We start from the raw sequence: 16,094 nt of genomic DNA on the forward strand, positions 1-16,094 counted from the left end.
CATCCACAGGTCCCCCCACTGCCTTGGGGAAGTCCCTCCCTCCTCCAGCTCCCCTTTTTTCCTTAGTCTCTTCTCGGTGAAGGCTCGGAGGCGCCAATGGGCTCTCGTGCCGGGGTTACTACAGGGCAAATGAAAGGGCGCCAGCCTTCCTTGGAGCGTCTGGAGGGCACCCAGTGTGAGTTCCACCTTCACCCCAGCCCTGACCTTCCTCCACAGGGGCTGCTGACCGAGTCACTCCTTCCCAGGGCAGGAATCAAAGTCGAACACTTATTTAGAAGGAATGGTGGGGAGGCGAGTGTGCAGGCTTAGCTTGGAAGGGGAAGGACAGAGGACCCCTGCATGAGGCAGGGGAGGGACGGTGTCAGGACAGGGTTGCAGGCTTCCCCCCCACCCCACTGCCGGCTTGGCCTCCTTCACCTCTGCCCCAGCTGAACTCTCACTGGCAGCCAAGGTCTTTGTCTCGATAAGAAGGAATCGAAACTATTGCACTTCCACTTAGCGGAATTCACAGCTTTCTAAAAAACACAGGAGGGTATGGCCACTCCAGAACAATGACTCTCCTGGGAGCCCTAAAGTAAATACAGCCAGCAAGGAAAGGGGGGGGGGGGCAGGAAACATCTAGCATAGTGATACCCAGACTTTGGTGAGCCTGGAATCTCTCCCAGGGCCTGGGCTTGGGGAGTTTAGAGGTAAGTCTGGAAATCTGCATTTTCAACAGGCACCTCATGCAGATCTTGTGGGACCCTAAGTACAAATCTGGGGGGCATCTTTAAGAAAATGGATACCTACGGGGCGCCTAGGTGGCTCGGTCAGTTAAGCGGCGGACACAATCTTGCGGTCTGGTCTGTGAGTTCGAGCAGCCCCCCATTGGGCTCTGTGCTGACAGCTCAGAGCCTGGAGCCTGCTTCCGATTCTGTCCCCCTCTCTGCCCCTCCCCCACCCATGCTCTGCCTCTGTCTCTGAAAAATGAATAAACCTAGGGGAAGGGGAAGGAGGGGAGGGAGGGGAAGGGGAAGGAGAAGGAGGGGAGGGAGGGGAGGGAGGAGAAGAAGGGAAGGAGGGGAAGGAGGAGGGGGAACGGGAAGGAAAGGAAAACCTACTTAACCAAAACAGATGACCAAACACACACATGGCTAGGGCCCTGCCCAGTCCACGCAAGTGAGGGACCCTGCTGGTGAGTCTACCTCCGGGCCCAGAGAGGAAAGTGAAACCCCCTTGAAGAAGTGCAGATGAGCAATTATTTACGAGCATTTACTGAGCACTTGCTGCATGCCCAACCCTGAACTTGGCTCTAGGGACCACAGATGGAGAGGACCTCGTCCTTTCCTTCCAGTGCTTCATAGATCATTAGGGTTGGTGGGGGTACCAGTTATTAAGCGCACTACTGTGCTGTGAAAGAAGTGTGTACAGCTTTCAGTGGGGGCACAGCAGCTGAGTGAGGCCAGGCAGGTCACTTGAGCTCTGTGAGCCTCAGTTTCCTCATCTGTAAGGTGGGGCGAATCACGGGCCTTCTTTCATTAGGTCATCGGGAGGGCTGAACGAGCGAATGCTCGGAAGGCACTTAGGCCGGCGCTGGCACAGAGCAAGTGCTCCCTAAGTCGTATCTATTTGTTCACATATCTTACTTGTGGGTGGTGAGGCCAGAGAGGAAGTGGCCGCGGGGCTGAGCTTGCAGAGTGCTGACATCCTTTCCATGGGCGGCAGGGCTGAGGAGTGGAACCAAGCACACTCAGAGTCCCTGCTCACACTTCCTCAGTGGGGAGCCCAGGTGAGCCTCCAGACTGGCGTCCTATCAGTTATCAGACACACGGCCGCCTCGGCCTTTAGTCCTTGCATGATTAGCCTGGGACTAGTCTTAGCTCCCGATTTCCTTTAAATAAACTTATGCTTTTCTTCTCTCTCCTTTTTAAAATTTACTTATTTATTTCGAGAGAGAGAGAGAATAAGAGTGTGAGTGGGGGAGAGAGAGAATCCCAAGCCAGCTCCACCATGACGTGAGGCTTGAACTCATGAACGGTGAGATAGTGACCCGAGCCGAAATCAAGAGTCGAATGCTCAACCGACTGAGCCACCCGGGCGCCCCTGGATGCTTTTATCTTAAAAGCAAACTTCAGGGGCGCCTGGGTGGCTCAGTCGGTTGAACGGCCGACTTCGGCTCAGGTCACGATCTCGTGGTCCGTGAGTTCGAGCCCCGCGTCGGGCTCTGTGCTGACAGCTCGGAGCCTGGAGCCTGTTTCGGATTCTGTGTCTCCCTCTCTCTGACCCTCCCCCGTTCATGCTCTGTCTCTCTCTGTCTCAAAGATAAATAAACGTTAATAAAAAAAATTTTTTTTAAAATAAATAAAAGCAAATTTCACGTCATCACCATAAATGGCAACCACCGCCACTTCCATAAATAAAAACTCTCGGTGGGCAAAGCGGGTGAAGGTGGTCATGCAAATTTTGGGGGGACACAAACATTTGAATCATTGCAATGAATACCCCAAGCAGCATAAAATCCAGAAAAATACTATTTTTATTACTTTCCTGGCACTATAACGCCTTTTACTTTTTTGGCCGCATATTCTTTGCTTCTTTGTGTGAAGATTTGACATATTTTCCATAAAGGAAGTAGAAAGATCATTCTGTCTTTCCAACGGCCTGTTTTTTTCTCCACTGCCTGTGTACTCTGGGTACCAGGTAACACGGGACACGTTCCTTTGGCCCTCTGGCCCTGCATCTTTGTACCTGGACCCAGGGGAGTTGGCACAACAGACAGGAGGAGGGTTCCAGAAGCCATTCCTAAACTGGGACAGTCGGGAATAACTGAATCATTAATGGAGGTGGCTGTGACCCACATAAATATATCCCACTAAACCTAGAGTGAACATATGCCCAACTCAACGACTCTCTCTTAGCCCGACCCCCAAATTGGCCTCTCCAATACCACCCGACTCAAGAGGCAGTATGATAGAGGGGACGCCGGAGGGGAAGGAGACAGTAGTGTTAATCAGTTTGCTTCATACATCTTAGCTCTCACGGGGCGACTGGATGGCTCAGGAGCTTAAGTGACCTACTCCGGATTTCGGCGCAGGTCATGTTCTCGCAGTTCGTGGGATCAAGTCTCACGCTTTGCTGTCAGCACAGAGCCTGCTTGGGACTCTCTCTCTCTCTCTGCCCCTCCCCTGCTCATGCTCTCTCATGCTCAAGAAGTCAACGTTTTTTTAAAAAATACATCTTAGGTCTCTCAAATGTTGCAAACACCTCTAGTCATGGAAACCCATTGCCTAGGCAGAGAAGAGCCTTCAAGTTCAAGCTTTTCGGGGACCCCACCTCCGGATTTGGTTCCTAAACCAGCTGGGAAGACAGATAACGGCTGGGGTGCCAGCCAGTGACGCTTGCCAAAGGAAGATGCAGCCTGGTTATACCCTTCCTCTGGAAGGCTTCCCTCTGCCTCCTTCCTTCTCTCCTCTCCTTTCAGGAGCAGAGTCCCTCTTCCTCGACCGTGAACGCTTCCCAGGAAAGGAGCCAGTGTTTACCGACGCCAAATTGCCATCTGCCTGGCACGGGGCCAGGGATTTTACGTCTGTCATCTCTGGCCAAGCTCCCGGCAGCCCTTGCTGTGCTGAAAAATCGATGAAGAATCAGAGAAGCGCCCAGCACCGCACATGACACGAACAGCCAAAGACAGGTCAGCCGGGCTCCTTGGTCTACGAACTACCCCCCACCCCCCGCCCCCAGCGGCCCCTCCCTCCACTCTGGTGTCTGTTGAAGGGATGACCCAGGTAGCTGGCCACCCGCTCCGGGCCTGCTGAGCGGATGCCGCCGGGTTCATCTAGCCCGTGTTCTGCTTACCTACAGCTGCATAAAATTACCCGAAAACTTAGCAGCTTAAAAGAATGACAGCATTGCTCCGGCTCACAAAGCTGAACTCGAGCAGGGCCAGGTGGGGGCAGCTCATCTCTGCCCCAGAGCGGGGAGCAGAGGGTGGAAGCTGTGTCCTTTTATAACCTTAGCCTCAGAGGTCAGGCTGCACCATTTCTACCACATTCTGTTGTTGAGGCAGGTTCAAGGAGAGGGGTGAGACCTCACCTCCTGATGGGGAGCAGCGATTCTGGCAGAGCTTGGGGACCGGAAATGCTTGGAAGATACAATGACTGCCACAGTCGAGAAACAAGTGCTGGGTCCCTCCTGGGACCTGGGGTGCAGGGAGCACTTGATGGGCACAGAGGAGGGAGTACTCAGAGATTTTTTTTAAGTTTATTTAGAGAGAGAGAGAGAGAGAGAGAGAGAGAGAGAGAGAGAGAGAACGCCTGTGTACATAAAGGGGCAAAGGGAGAGGGAGAAAGAGAATCCCAAGTCGGCTCTGTGCTGTCAGCGCCGAGCCCAACGCCGGGGCTCGTCAACCATGAGATCATGACCTGAGCCGAAACCAAGAGTCAGATGCTTAACTCCCTGAGACACCCAGGCACCCCAAGATTCTTTTTCAGTTAACACTTGTTATAGCGTTGATTACATGCTAAGCAACCATTCTGGGTGCCTTACATTTACTTCTCCATCAGCTTTACAAAGTAGGTGCAATTGACTATGTCTAGTCTATGTGGGAAGAAACGAAGGCACAGAGAGGTGAAGCAACTTGCTCAAGGTCACACAGCCAGAAAGTATCACAGTGGGGATTCAGCCCAGGCAGTGCCGCACCGAAGCCTGTGCCGCTAACCACCGCACCACGCGCCTCACTTCTCACATGCCTCTTCCTAGGGCTTCCGTTCATGGGACCCAACCCCTGCTGCAGGGAACATCGGCCCATGTGACTGCGTTTTGTGCCCCCAGGGGCAAGGAGAGCTCTGCCACAACCTGTCTCCTGGTTTCATTTCTGATCTGTATTTTTCTGTGCCTGGGGAGTCAGAAGCCCAGAGCCTCGGGTGCTGCTATGGGTCCTGTCAACACCTTCTCACCCAGGGCTCATTCCAGAGGGGTGGCAGGGACCTGGGGCTGGAGGCTGCTCTGCTGAACAGAGAGGAACAATGAATCTGTTCTCTTTTGTAGCCGGGGACCTCTGGGGAAGAATGCAATGTGGAATGAAATGGTACTTTCCATGGAGTGGAACATCATCTTATAGGGGACCCCAGGTGTCGAAGCAAGAGCCAGAGACTTTAAGACTCAGCCAGATGTGGGGGCGCCTGGGTGGCTCAGTTGGTTAAGCATCTGACTTCGGCTGAGGTCGTGATCTCACAGTTTGTGAGTTCGAGACCCGCGTCGGGCTCTGTGCTGACAGCTCGGAGCCTGGAGCCTGCTTCGGATTCTGTGTCTCCCTCTCTCTCTGCCCCTCCCCTGCTCACGTGCTGTTTCTTTCTCTCAAAAAGAAATAAACATTAAAAAAAAAATTCAGTGAAGTAACTTGTTATTTGAACATTGTTTTACTCATCACAAAACGCTGATTTACATGAAAACACATAAAGTCTTCATGATCCTGTGGTATGAACCTGTAGGCTTATATCAAATAAAGGTATATTGACTGAAGACTTGGCAAAGTTAATAACATCAATTCGAGTTAATAGAAATCTCCCAATGTGACTTGGAGGAAAAAAAGGACAAATGTGGCTTATGGAGAAAGATTTAAAAAACCCAGCAGCTAAGGAAAACATGCCGGGTAGGGCAGTTAGAAACAAGCCCCCCAACCAAGTCTCCAGAACTGGGGACCCTCAGCTTTACCACTGGATCTTCCAGAACAAGGTCACATTTTTAATTTTCCTTGTTCCCACCCTTACCCATTCATTTCTACAGCAAATTCTTCTTGAAGGCATGCTGCCAGGCAAGGTCTCGCTGCCCATGCGGTGCTCACCTGGATGCCCCCAAGCATGACCCTCTCCCCCCTCCTCATCTACAGGCTCACCTTCTCAGCGAACAACCCCATCAGTAGGAGGGCAGACGTTTGCGGAGTTACCCTGGACGCTCACCTCTCCGCCACATCCAATCAAAGCTCAGGTCGTGATCCCCTGGCCTCTAGTTTTAGGCCCGCTCCAGTCCGTGCTATGTATCTAAGACATAAATCTAATTATAGCCCTCCCTTGCTCAAGAATCTTCAATGGCTCCCCAGGGCTGCCATGTTAAAGTCTAAACTCCTTGGCTTGGCACCTACAGGATCCCTCCAGCTCCAAACTACTCCCCTGGTTCCACTTTACAACAGCTGGAACACTCGTGATTTCCCAAGCACACCCTGTGTTCCCAGACCTCTGAGCCTTTGCAGATGCTGTTCCTACAGGGCAGAATGACCTGTTCTCGTTTATATGCACCAGACACATTACTCACCCTACAAGTCGGCTCCAAGGCCACTTCCTCCATGAAGTCTGCCGGGCAGACTGAGGGACCTCTTAACGCAAGGGCACTACCCCCTTTTTATCTGTGTTCCAGCACTCGGCGCCATCTTCCGGGCACAGGTGCTCAGCAAATGTCTGACGTGGGACGTTCCTCGGCTTTTGCGGAGAGGAAACTCTGGAGTCAAAGCCGTTGGCTGAGTCCTGGACGAGCCACCTTCCAGCTGTGTCATCTTGGGTGAGTAGTTTAACCTCTCAGGGCCTCAGTTTCCTCGGCTGAAACACCACAATTCCCGCCTCGTGGTGGTGTTGTGAGGGCTGGATTAAGGGAAGAGGATACATGAAGAGTACCTCCCTGGCTCAGAGAGGCCTCACGAATACTGGCTCCTCTTAAAAAAAAATTTTTTTTAATGTTTATTCACTTTTGAGAGAGAGAGAGAGAGAGAGAGAGAACGAGCAAGGGAGGAGCAGAGAGGGAGTCACAGAATCCAAAGCAGGCTCCAGGCACCGAAATGTCAGCACAGAGACTGACGCGGGGCTCGAACTCACAGACCGCGAGACCATGACCTGAGCTGAAGTCAGACGCTCAACCCACTGAGTTGCCCAGGCGCCTCACGCTGGCTCCTTTTTTCCTCCGCCTGTTCTTACTCCAACCTCCAAAGCACCTCTCTCCATGACCGGCCAAGAGAGGCTCCTAGAAATAAGATTCAGGTAGGAGATCACTCCGCTCCCCACCCCGCATGGCTTCCAGGAGGCACAGGCACCCTCAGCCCAGGAGACACTGAGCGGCTCTGGGTCTGCTCACGAGCTGTGACTATTGCCGGCTGGATGACTGTCCTCTGGGCATCGTGGGCTCTGACGCCATTTTGTCTCCACTCCGTCTGTCTTCAAAGTCCATGGGTAACTTCTTTGTTCGGAAGGGGCTCCCAAAGGGGGTCCAACCATCCCGGACCCCCCCTCCATTCCTATTCCCCCTCGCCATCCATCTGAGCAGCCCCTTGCACTCATCTGGAGCTGACCCAAGTAGACAAGAGCCCCAGACACCTTGGTACAATTTTATTCACAAACTCCAGACACCCAGGCTTGGCCTGGCACAAAGGATGTGTCCTTGCCAGTGGCAAAAAACTGCTGACAGCACGTTCATGAATACTAACCGTTTTAATTTAAATTAATAGCATTTCTGGAAGACAAATGCAGTTGATAGAAAATATAAAAACTTTTACTGTACAAATTTTACATCACATTCAAAAAACAAGCAGGCGTGTGCCTGTGGCCACGGAAGACGCTGGCTTTACACACACTGATGAAATCCTGGCTAACACTGCAGCATCGTATGAGCTCCCTAAATGGCTTCACATTTGTGTTTCCACCCCGCCCCCCCCCCCCCCCCAAATCAACACAGAACCACGGCAATACAGGCTTACAGGGCGCACAGCTGCCCCCTGTGATCACAAGAAGAAAGGCCACGACGGGGCAGGATTCCAGCGCCCTGCGCGGATTTGGTGACGCGAGAGAGGTCAACACCGCTACACTGCCCTCGACTAACGGGGAGCTTGCTGGGATTCGGGATCTCGAGTTGGATGGAGACCCAGGGACTGCGGCTTGGGAGAATAAAGGCAGCGGGGACATGGGCCCTAGGGTTTGGGAGGGGACGTTGGGGACTGGGGGCCCGCTGTAAAGAAGGACCAAAGCTTGGGCTCCACTCAGACCCCGCTGGGGACTCCGCAGCCCCCAGAGCTCTCGCCAAGGAGGGCCTCCCAGCTTCTCCGTCCCCTTCACGGCTGGCCGTGAGGGCTGAATTCACAGTATCTGCCGTCCTTCGTGTGTTTCCATGGCAGACGGGGAGAGCACACAGAAGGACAAGCACGTGTTCCCAACCTCAATTCACAGTCACTTAAAGAGACGGAAGGAGAAGGGGACCACGTTTTTTTTCTTTTTTTTTTTAAATGACAGGCAGCACAGAGGCTAGGCCAAGAGCTGGGGGGCCGTCCAGGGCCCTGAAGACGAAGGGGGTGTCCCCCAGGCCTTCGGCTCTCCTTCAGGGTTCCTGGCAAAGTGTCAATTCCTTAAGGGCAGGGACTGTGACGCCTCCCATCGTGGGTCCCTGAACTTGCATAAGACACCGTAGGTATTCGACGAAAGCTTCTTGAACTGACCTGCGGGCGTGACGCCCACGGGGGAGGCCAAGGGATGACAGGATGAGACCAGCAGTCTCACGGAGGAGGGAAGAGCCACCCGGGGCTGACCCTAGCTGGGTGTCAGCTCCTGTCTTCCCCGACCAGGAAGGGAAAGGAGCTCGGGTCTGGGGCGCTCATGGGGGGCGGGAGCCTGGATACCTTGCCCGGCTGCACAGCTGCGCTCTCCAAGCGAGTGTGGATCGGGCCGGGGGGCATCTGACCCAGAGACAGGAAGGTGGCCCTACGACTTCGAGGCCGCGGCCCACTTCCCAGGACATTGTGGCCAGACTCCAGGGAAGGCTCTGAAGATTGGGAGCTTTGCTGGGGGAGTCTAAATGAAAGGGATGGGTGGCCCACACACCTCCCCATCTTGGCTCAGAGCATGGACACAGGTTCTGGGTCTGAATCCAACCACGTCTCCACCCTCGTCACCCTTGGTCAGTTCTGGTTTGGGGCCTAACATGGCGTAACGTCCACTGAAGGCTTCTCTCCCGTTTGGAACTTTTCTCTTTAGGTGACGGCTTCTGACGAAGACAGACAGGATGCTCTCACGTCACCGACTTTCCCCAGTCAAGCCCCTCCTTCTGGCGCAAATGTACGCAAGTGGCCCGGACTCGGTTCACGGAAGGCTCTGAAGACTGGGGGCCGGGTGGGTCCAGATGAAAGGCGTGGGGGGCACGGGCCTCCCGTCCCAGCCGAGAACTCAGATGTGGGCAGTGGAAGACTCAGGAGTGGCAAGGACTTCGAAAAGGGCTGGGGGAGAAGAGGTGGGCAGTTCCGAACCTTGGCATGACTGCTGACGGGCTCCCAAAGAGCCAGGTCACCCTGTGGCTGGGAGGGTGGGCTCAGGGACCCTACTGCCTGCCACTTCTCTCTCCCCCTACCTTCTTTCTTCTCACCAATCAAGCCTTCATGGTGTCCACAGCTGTGGGGCTGGGCCTTCGCTCTTAGCCTCTTCGCTCACATGTGAGCCAGGGACACGGATGAGTCCCAGCTCCTTAGCGTCTGCCTTCCTGGAAGCCGCGAGAAGAAAAGCTCTCTACAGGCCGTACAAACCCTGGCTACCAACCACTGGGTCAGTCCAGATGTTATTTGGGTTTCAGCCGTCTCTACTTTTCTGGCAGGTAGGGGCTGCATCCCTGGGGCCGAATGAGAACCCCAGCTCGCTGGGAACCCCCGACCCTCATAATCCAGCTTGGTTCCTAGCCAGGGTTTCCTCTGCCACAGGAAAAAGGGACAGTGTCCTTCCGGTAGGACGGGGGAGAACCCTACAGAGGGAGACTCCCCACGGATGGGGTTTAGGGCCAAAGCAGAGTCCAGGTCGAACCTTGTGGTCCCCATCCTACCCCGAGAACAGCCACAGTCACCGTGCTTTTCTTCCTTCTCACTGCCGACAGGGGCCTCCGGGGAGGGGGGGTGGGGTCGCTTCCACCAGCCTGGCAGGTGGTGCCAGCCCACTTCTGCAGAGCACTTTTTCTTAGTACCTGTTGTAAAACAGCGAGTTCACTCCACAGAGACGTATGTGTAAACGTTTGCTGCCTGTCAGGGCGGGTCTGGTTGTTGGTGATGTCACTTTAAGACAAACAGCAGGTGCAGCTCCATTGCCAGCCCGGGTGTTTCCGTGGACGAAAGGTCTGAATCGATGAGTTGCGTTCCTGGTTTGCGGCACTTGGGAGGGTGGACCGATGTCTCGGAGAGGGTTTTCGTTTTCGTCGTTGGCGGTTGTTGGGATGTTTCAGGACCGCGTTTAAGAGAGAAAGCCATCGGCAGAAAAAGTGCACAAGTTGGCTACATCTTTGGATTACTGGGCTCCAGGACGCCCAAGCCAAACCTTTCGAACCGGGGTACAACTTTGCTGCTGTTAATGCTGCGAAGAGGAACAAAAAGAAGGGTTACGGCCACGCTGGTCTCCATTAGAAGTAGGGCGGTGTTAGCTAGGTCAGTGTCAGAAGCTCCGCGGAGGACCCGGCCCCAGCAAGAAGCGAGAGTGACTGCATGCCAACAGCCTCGGCTGAGCTGCTCCTGGCCACACGTGGCCGGGGTGCTAAGACTTGGCCACACACCCTCCCGGGGTGGGGGTGGGGGTGGGGCAGTGGGCTCGTTAGTCTCCGAGTCCTCAGCACCAGTCACTGCCGTGGCCTTGTCCGAACTACTTTCTCACCTGCAGCCCAGCAGAGCTCTGCTCCGAGCACAAGCGGGAGGAGAGAGAAACCTGTCCCCAAGTACCGAGAGGGACATCCCACACTCCTTTCGGACAAGGTCCCCAGGCATCAGAGACCATGTGGGAAGCAAGCTAAAATGCAGATTCTCAGGGCCCACCTCCGGAGACCTGGGCTCAGTTGTGGGAGGGACCCCAGGAATGTGAATTTGGTAAGCGGCACAGCGAGTGTGTGTGGCCTCTCAGCCACACTCTTGATGAACGCTGACCTGGGGTCTGGTACTTTCTGTCCGCACTGGGCGGATGTAAAGGGAGTTAACATCGTGGGGACCGGGGGCAAAAGCTTCGTTCTCATCAGTGAAATCGTCTGGCGACAGCCCTCCCCCACCCCCCGCTTCGTTTTAGGACAACTTTCCTAAGCGCGCCGCTGAGGACAAAGCCCTGGCAGGCTAGTGTCTTTCACGGCAACAGGACTTTTGGTGTCCACCACCCCCCGGCCCTCCAGGGGGGCCTGGCCTTCGGCAGCTCTGAAATCCTCCTGCTCCTTGCTGGACAAGATCTCTGCGGCTCAGCAGCCAAGCCAAACCTCTCCGCTGTGCTGTGGGAGCAGTACAGCCGGCGGGAGGCCGAGGTGCTCCGGGGGGCACGAATCTCGCTGAGGTGTTAGTAGGGAGACAGCACCACCCAAACACAAACAGTGCCGCCCCACAGAAGAAGAGTTAGACAATGAAGTCCCATCCGGGAGGCAATTCTGTTAGGGGATCCTCGTGGGCAGCGGTTACTCAGGCACACATAGGCCGTGGAGAGGGGTGGGGGTCAGTTTCAAAAACAAAGCGAGAGAAGAAGTCTCGGGAGAGACGCTCGGAGCAGCAGAGATCGCATCCCCTGGGTTAGTGCCCGCATCTCAGTTTGCGCTTGAGCAGAAGTCACGGTGCCACGGGTCGATTAGGAGGAAGAAAGCCCCGAGTGCATGCAAGGCAGCCAGGCCTACAACCTACGGGAAGAAAGAGAAGAGGGGAGAACGGAGTCAGAGGCCGAGCCCACAGAGGGGCAGGGGGAGCGGCAGAGGCCTGGCCAGGGCAGGGGGCAGGGGACCCTCTTTCCCCACAGAGGGGGAAAAAGGCATCCCCACTCCATTCCCAGCTGGGCGGCCCAGAGAGCTTGGAAGGGACCTGGCACGAAGCACCTGTCCAGAGCTCCGCCGGGCCAGTCACAGAATGTTTAGACAGAGGTTGGCCAATGGGTCCACTGCCCCTCAGCCCCGGACTATCCAAAGTGACTTCCTAAAAGTTCACTGTTTTTGCTTACTGCTTTCCCTTCTTTGAAGCTCTGGCCAAAGGGCACCCTGGACTTGGGCCAATGATCTGAGATGGCTCCCACCCAGGGACGGGCCATCATCTGCCACAGTGGGTAGACGGAGGCCCTGCCACATGCTGTGGGTCTTCTCGGCCCAGCGAGAGCCGCACAGGCCTGCGGGGCCCTTGCCAGTGGCCGTTTCAGCGACAGGAGTATCACTTCGGTTTATGCGAACAAAACACACAAAAACGGGGAAGCACACAAAAACGGGGAAGCCGGACGCAGAGACAGAGCAGGAAGCAGGGTGCAAACAGGCAGAAAGACACACTGTTCCTCCAGAACCGGAAAGGAGTTCTTAAAGTCCAGGTGGCCGTAACGTCCTTTCCCGTAGTAGCGGCTCCGCCAGCGCCTGGGGGGGGGGGGCCCGCGGCCATTTTGCCAAGTGTGGGAACAGCGCAGTCCAGTGGGTGACGGGAGTCGGGCACCCGGTGCAGACGGGTGGAGGAGGAGCCCCGGGAATCAGGACGGCAGGGAGGGGAGGGACGACAGAAGGGGCCAGCGCATCCGCCACCCCCCGAAAATAAACAAAGCAGCAAGACGGATGGAAAAGAAAAGAGAAGATGAGAATTAGACACTGAATGTGTTGAAGAACAGATCCTGAGCGGGAAGCTCGGACTGAGACTCAGGCGGGGCTGCTGGCATTCTTTCCTCCCAGGGGGTAAAATGGATGGCTTTGGGCACGGAACGATGCCCATGGGGGACTCCCGTTTCCCACCTGTGAAATGAGAAGGTGGGGCTATGTGGTCTTTAGGGAACCTGGAAGTATCTCCGGAATGCCAGACCCACCCGCTGCGGCCTTCTCTTCTGTGGCTGAGAAAACCAGCGTCCAAGATATTAAACAAGTCGCCCAAGGTCTGACAAACCAGATCCTTGAACTTTTTGCAAGTCCAGGGGAACCCCAGTCTCTTGGCCTCTGCCAGGAGAGCTCCTGCTCAAAACCCAGTTCCAGTGACCCCCCCCCCACCCCCCCGCTTCTGGAGACCCTTTCTCAAGCCCCCTCGGTGGGCAGAGAGGCCCCTGCGTGTGTTCCCACAAAGGCTGTTCTCTGTCACAGCCCTTAGCGTGTTATAACCATTCCCTTCTTTATCCAATTACACTATAAACTCCTTGCTGGCTGAAACCTGGCCTTGGCCTTCAGTCTCCTCAGGTGTGTAGCAGGTACCCAGCAAAGGCTGGCTACAACCCACACCTTTAATGGTCACATTAGGTTATGGAGTCTGACTCATCTTAAGAGCAAAATATCGAAACTACTGTGTCATTCTAACAGACACAGCCCTAAACTGTCATTCCTCTAGACCGTCCCTACAAACGACCTAAATCAGCAGTTCACTGCATTTCTTCACGGACTTCTGCCTGCAACCTCTGGCAGGTCGGGCGACCCTGCCAGGCCTCCCCTCCCCTGCAGCTTGAGACCCCGTCTGGCTTGTTTTCAGATGGGAGGGGCTGGCGAACTATATTGATGGCCAAATCCAGCCACTAAAAGATGTGGACCACTTTGAAGCTTTGTCCAAAACAAAAACAGAAAAACCAAGAACGTATGACAGAGACCACATGACCCACAAGCCTAAAATATTTACCAGCCGCCCTTTCTAGAACCATGGACAGTACAGCTGCCACCAAACACCTGGGCAGCAGACGTGGGATCAGGTGCAGCTTCTCCAGGGGCTCAGCGACGTGGCCACAGGTGCCCCACGAGCCGCTTGGGGGTGCGGACAGGCTTCTGCCCCACAACTAGCAAGGGCAGCTCTACTTTATCTGTTATCATCAATGGGGACTTGGTGGGAGACCGCACTTTTAGGAAGTGCCCGTTGCCTTCAAAAAGTTTAAAACCGTTCCTGTCACTCAGGGGTCTGGTCACATAGGGCCTGCCCAACCCGTTTCTGTGTATAATCCATAAACTAAGAATGGTTTTTACCTTTCTGAATGGGTTGGGGGGGGGGTGGGAATCAAAAGAAGACTTCACAATATGGGAAAGCTGCATGAAGTTCAAGGGTGAGCATCCCTAAATAAAGCTGTCTTAGAGCACAGCCATCTCCTGATGTAGGTGCTGGGGCTGCTCTTGCATCAGACGGCAGAGCTGAGTCCTTGTGGCGGGGACTGTATATGGTGCTGTCACAGCCTCACACTGCTGCTGGGTGCGCTACCAATCCTGGGCTCCCTCCGCTAGAAGCCCGTCCCCCTTCACAAGTCGGCCAGCCTCCCTCTGGCCCAACCCCTGCTTGCTAAAGCCGTGGAAACTGAGGCCCGGAACAAGGAAGGACTTTCCCGGATTCTCACAAAGGGCTCGCAGCAGGGCAGAGGTCCGTTTCTGAGTGTTCTGGCAGAGAGGGCCAGAGGGGCACAGCACGAAGGGAACGAGACGGAATGGAGGAGTAAAGACCACCCTGTACCAAGGGGGTACAAAGGACGGTGTGATTAAACAGAAGGGAGCTGGACTTCTCGTGTCAGAGGAGCACACAAACTCAGGCCATGCCGTCCCCGTAACAGGTGGCTGATCTGGGGGCTAGAAACCGGTCTCGAGTCTGCACCCTTTTAAGTAACAGTCACTCTGCCGATTTTGGTGGTGCTGTAACACCCACGCTGCTCTGGCTTCCTGTCTGGCCCCTTCTATGGTGGAATCTTCCCGGGGCCTAGCCTGGGCCCAGTGTCACCCTGTTCTGATAACAGCGATGCTGGGTTTTCACAACAGAGTGCCAGAGACGCTCATCTCGCAAAAGGAGTCTCTGAAACAAACAAGACCCTAGTATCACTTGGACAAGGGGACTAGTCGCCTCTGGTGAATCTGCTCTGTATATTCCCCAGATCAAAGTCGTAGGCAAACAGAGCCGACAGGGCCCTTTAAGACACCAGGTCAGGCTGCAAGAGGCCTGCTTGGCGGGTGTGGCCCACGGAGGGCGGACTTACTCAGCGGACTTCCAGAAGTGGCCGGGGTGGGAGAGCCGCCGGTTCAGCTTGGGCAGTTTCTCCAGCATGTCCATCAGCAAGGTGAAGCTGGGCCTCTCCTGCAGGTCGAAAGCCCAGCAGGCAGATAGGATCTCCTGCAAGCAGAGCCGACATTAGCGGCGTGAGAGCTGGCGGGGAGCGAGGAAGGCACAGCTGGGCTACGCGGCGTAGGACCCCTTTGATGCTCTCAAGCACCACCCCTCCTTCTGTCCGTGTCCCCTGAACATCCTGCCGATAGTAAGAAGACTGGCCATTTCTGGAGTAGTTATTTCAGAGAAATAATTGAATCTCAGAAGAGCTCATGCTTCTAGTTGAAAACAAAGGGCACGAGCTTGTCTCCCCTCTTTTCTTCTTAGACCGTCCTGGAATAACAGGAATAAAGCTGAATAAACGGGTAATAGGAAAGAGATCAGAAATGGGATTGTAGGGGCGCCTGGGTGGCTCAGTCGGTTAAGTGTCCGACTCTTGGTTTTGGCTCAGGTCATGCTCTCACGGTTTCGTGAGCTTGAGACCTGCATCAGGCTCTGTGCTGATCGTGCAGGGCCTGCTTGGGATTCTCTCTCTCCCCACTGCCCCTCCCCTACTTATGCTGTCTTGGTCTCTGTCAACATAAACACACTTAAAAAAAAAAAAAAAGAAAAAAGAAAGAAAGAAACGGGGTTGTAGATTTTTCGAATGGAAAGCAGAAGAAACACAAGACGCTCAGAATAACTGTGGGGTGGAACCGCAGTGGAGGCAGCAGCGACTGCAGCGTTCCAGGAATGGAGGCTGGGAGCGACCAGGATAAAACAGAGGGCAGAACTTGAGAGTTAGCAGAGCACCTTTCCCGAATGCCCCCTAAGAGTGAAGGCCCTCTGACATGGGTAGTTTGCTGCCTATCTCAGGATCTGCACATCTACAGCACACCCTGAAGCCTTTCAGTTCAGCAGAGCTCCTGTGAGAGAACAGGCCTGTACACACGACCAGGCAGGAAATGCTCACTGACTTAGGCAGCTCGGGCTTCTGTTCTCAACTGAGTGTGTGTGTGTGTGTGTGTGTGTGTGTGTGTGTGTGTGTAGAAGCTACTCTATCCATAAAACAAGACCAAGGTGCAATAAAAAAAAAACACACCAAAAATAAGGGAGTGCTTGAAATTAATAATACAACTTTTGAAATGAAACATTAGGA

At 54.6% G+C, this 16,094-nt stretch overlaps 1 protein-coding gene and 1 long non-coding RNA gene across 4 annotated transcripts in view; one reads left to right on the forward strand and one right to left on the reverse strand.

The window, feature by feature from the left end:
• Positions 1-109: 109 nt before the first annotated feature.
• On the forward strand, positions 110-10,065 carry LOC106984397 (uncharacterized). 2 transcript variants are annotated; one of them, XR_008294216.1, is made up of 4 exons: positions 110-689; positions 3,461-3,670; positions 6,391-6,531; positions 6,845-10,065. It is a non-coding gene; the product is annotated as an uncharacterized LOC106984397 (long non-coding RNA). The 2 variants fall into 2 exon arrangements; XR_003412634.2 differs by lacking the exon at positions 110-689 and having other exon boundaries at positions 2,106-3,670.
• The window catches only part of KSR1 (kinase suppressor of ras 1), a 161,782-nt gene continuing 153,022 nt past the window's right edge, over positions 7,335-16,094 (reverse strand). The window contains exons 19-21 of one of the 2 annotated variants that reach the window (XM_027034467.2): positions 14,889-15,022; positions 12,253-12,333; positions 7,335-10,337 (exon numbers count right to left, since the gene is read on the reverse strand). In XM_027034467.2, coding sequence (XP_026890268.1) covers positions 10,259-10,337; positions 12,253-12,333; positions 14,889-15,022 — 294 coding nt within the window. In that variant the 3' untranslated portion in view covers positions 7,335-10,258. The remainder of the gene's footprint in view (positions 10,338-12,252; positions 12,334-14,888; positions 15,023-16,094) is intronic. The other variant, XM_027034469.2, reaches the window with a different exon arrangement.

This window comes from Acinonyx jubatus, chromosome E1 (genome assembly GCF_027475565.1).
Source record: "Acinonyx jubatus isolate Ajub_Pintada_27869175 chromosome E1, VMU_Ajub_asm_v1.0, whole genome shotgun sequence".
NCBI lineage: Eukaryota > Metazoa > Chordata > Mammalia > Carnivora > Felidae > Acinonyx > Acinonyx jubatus.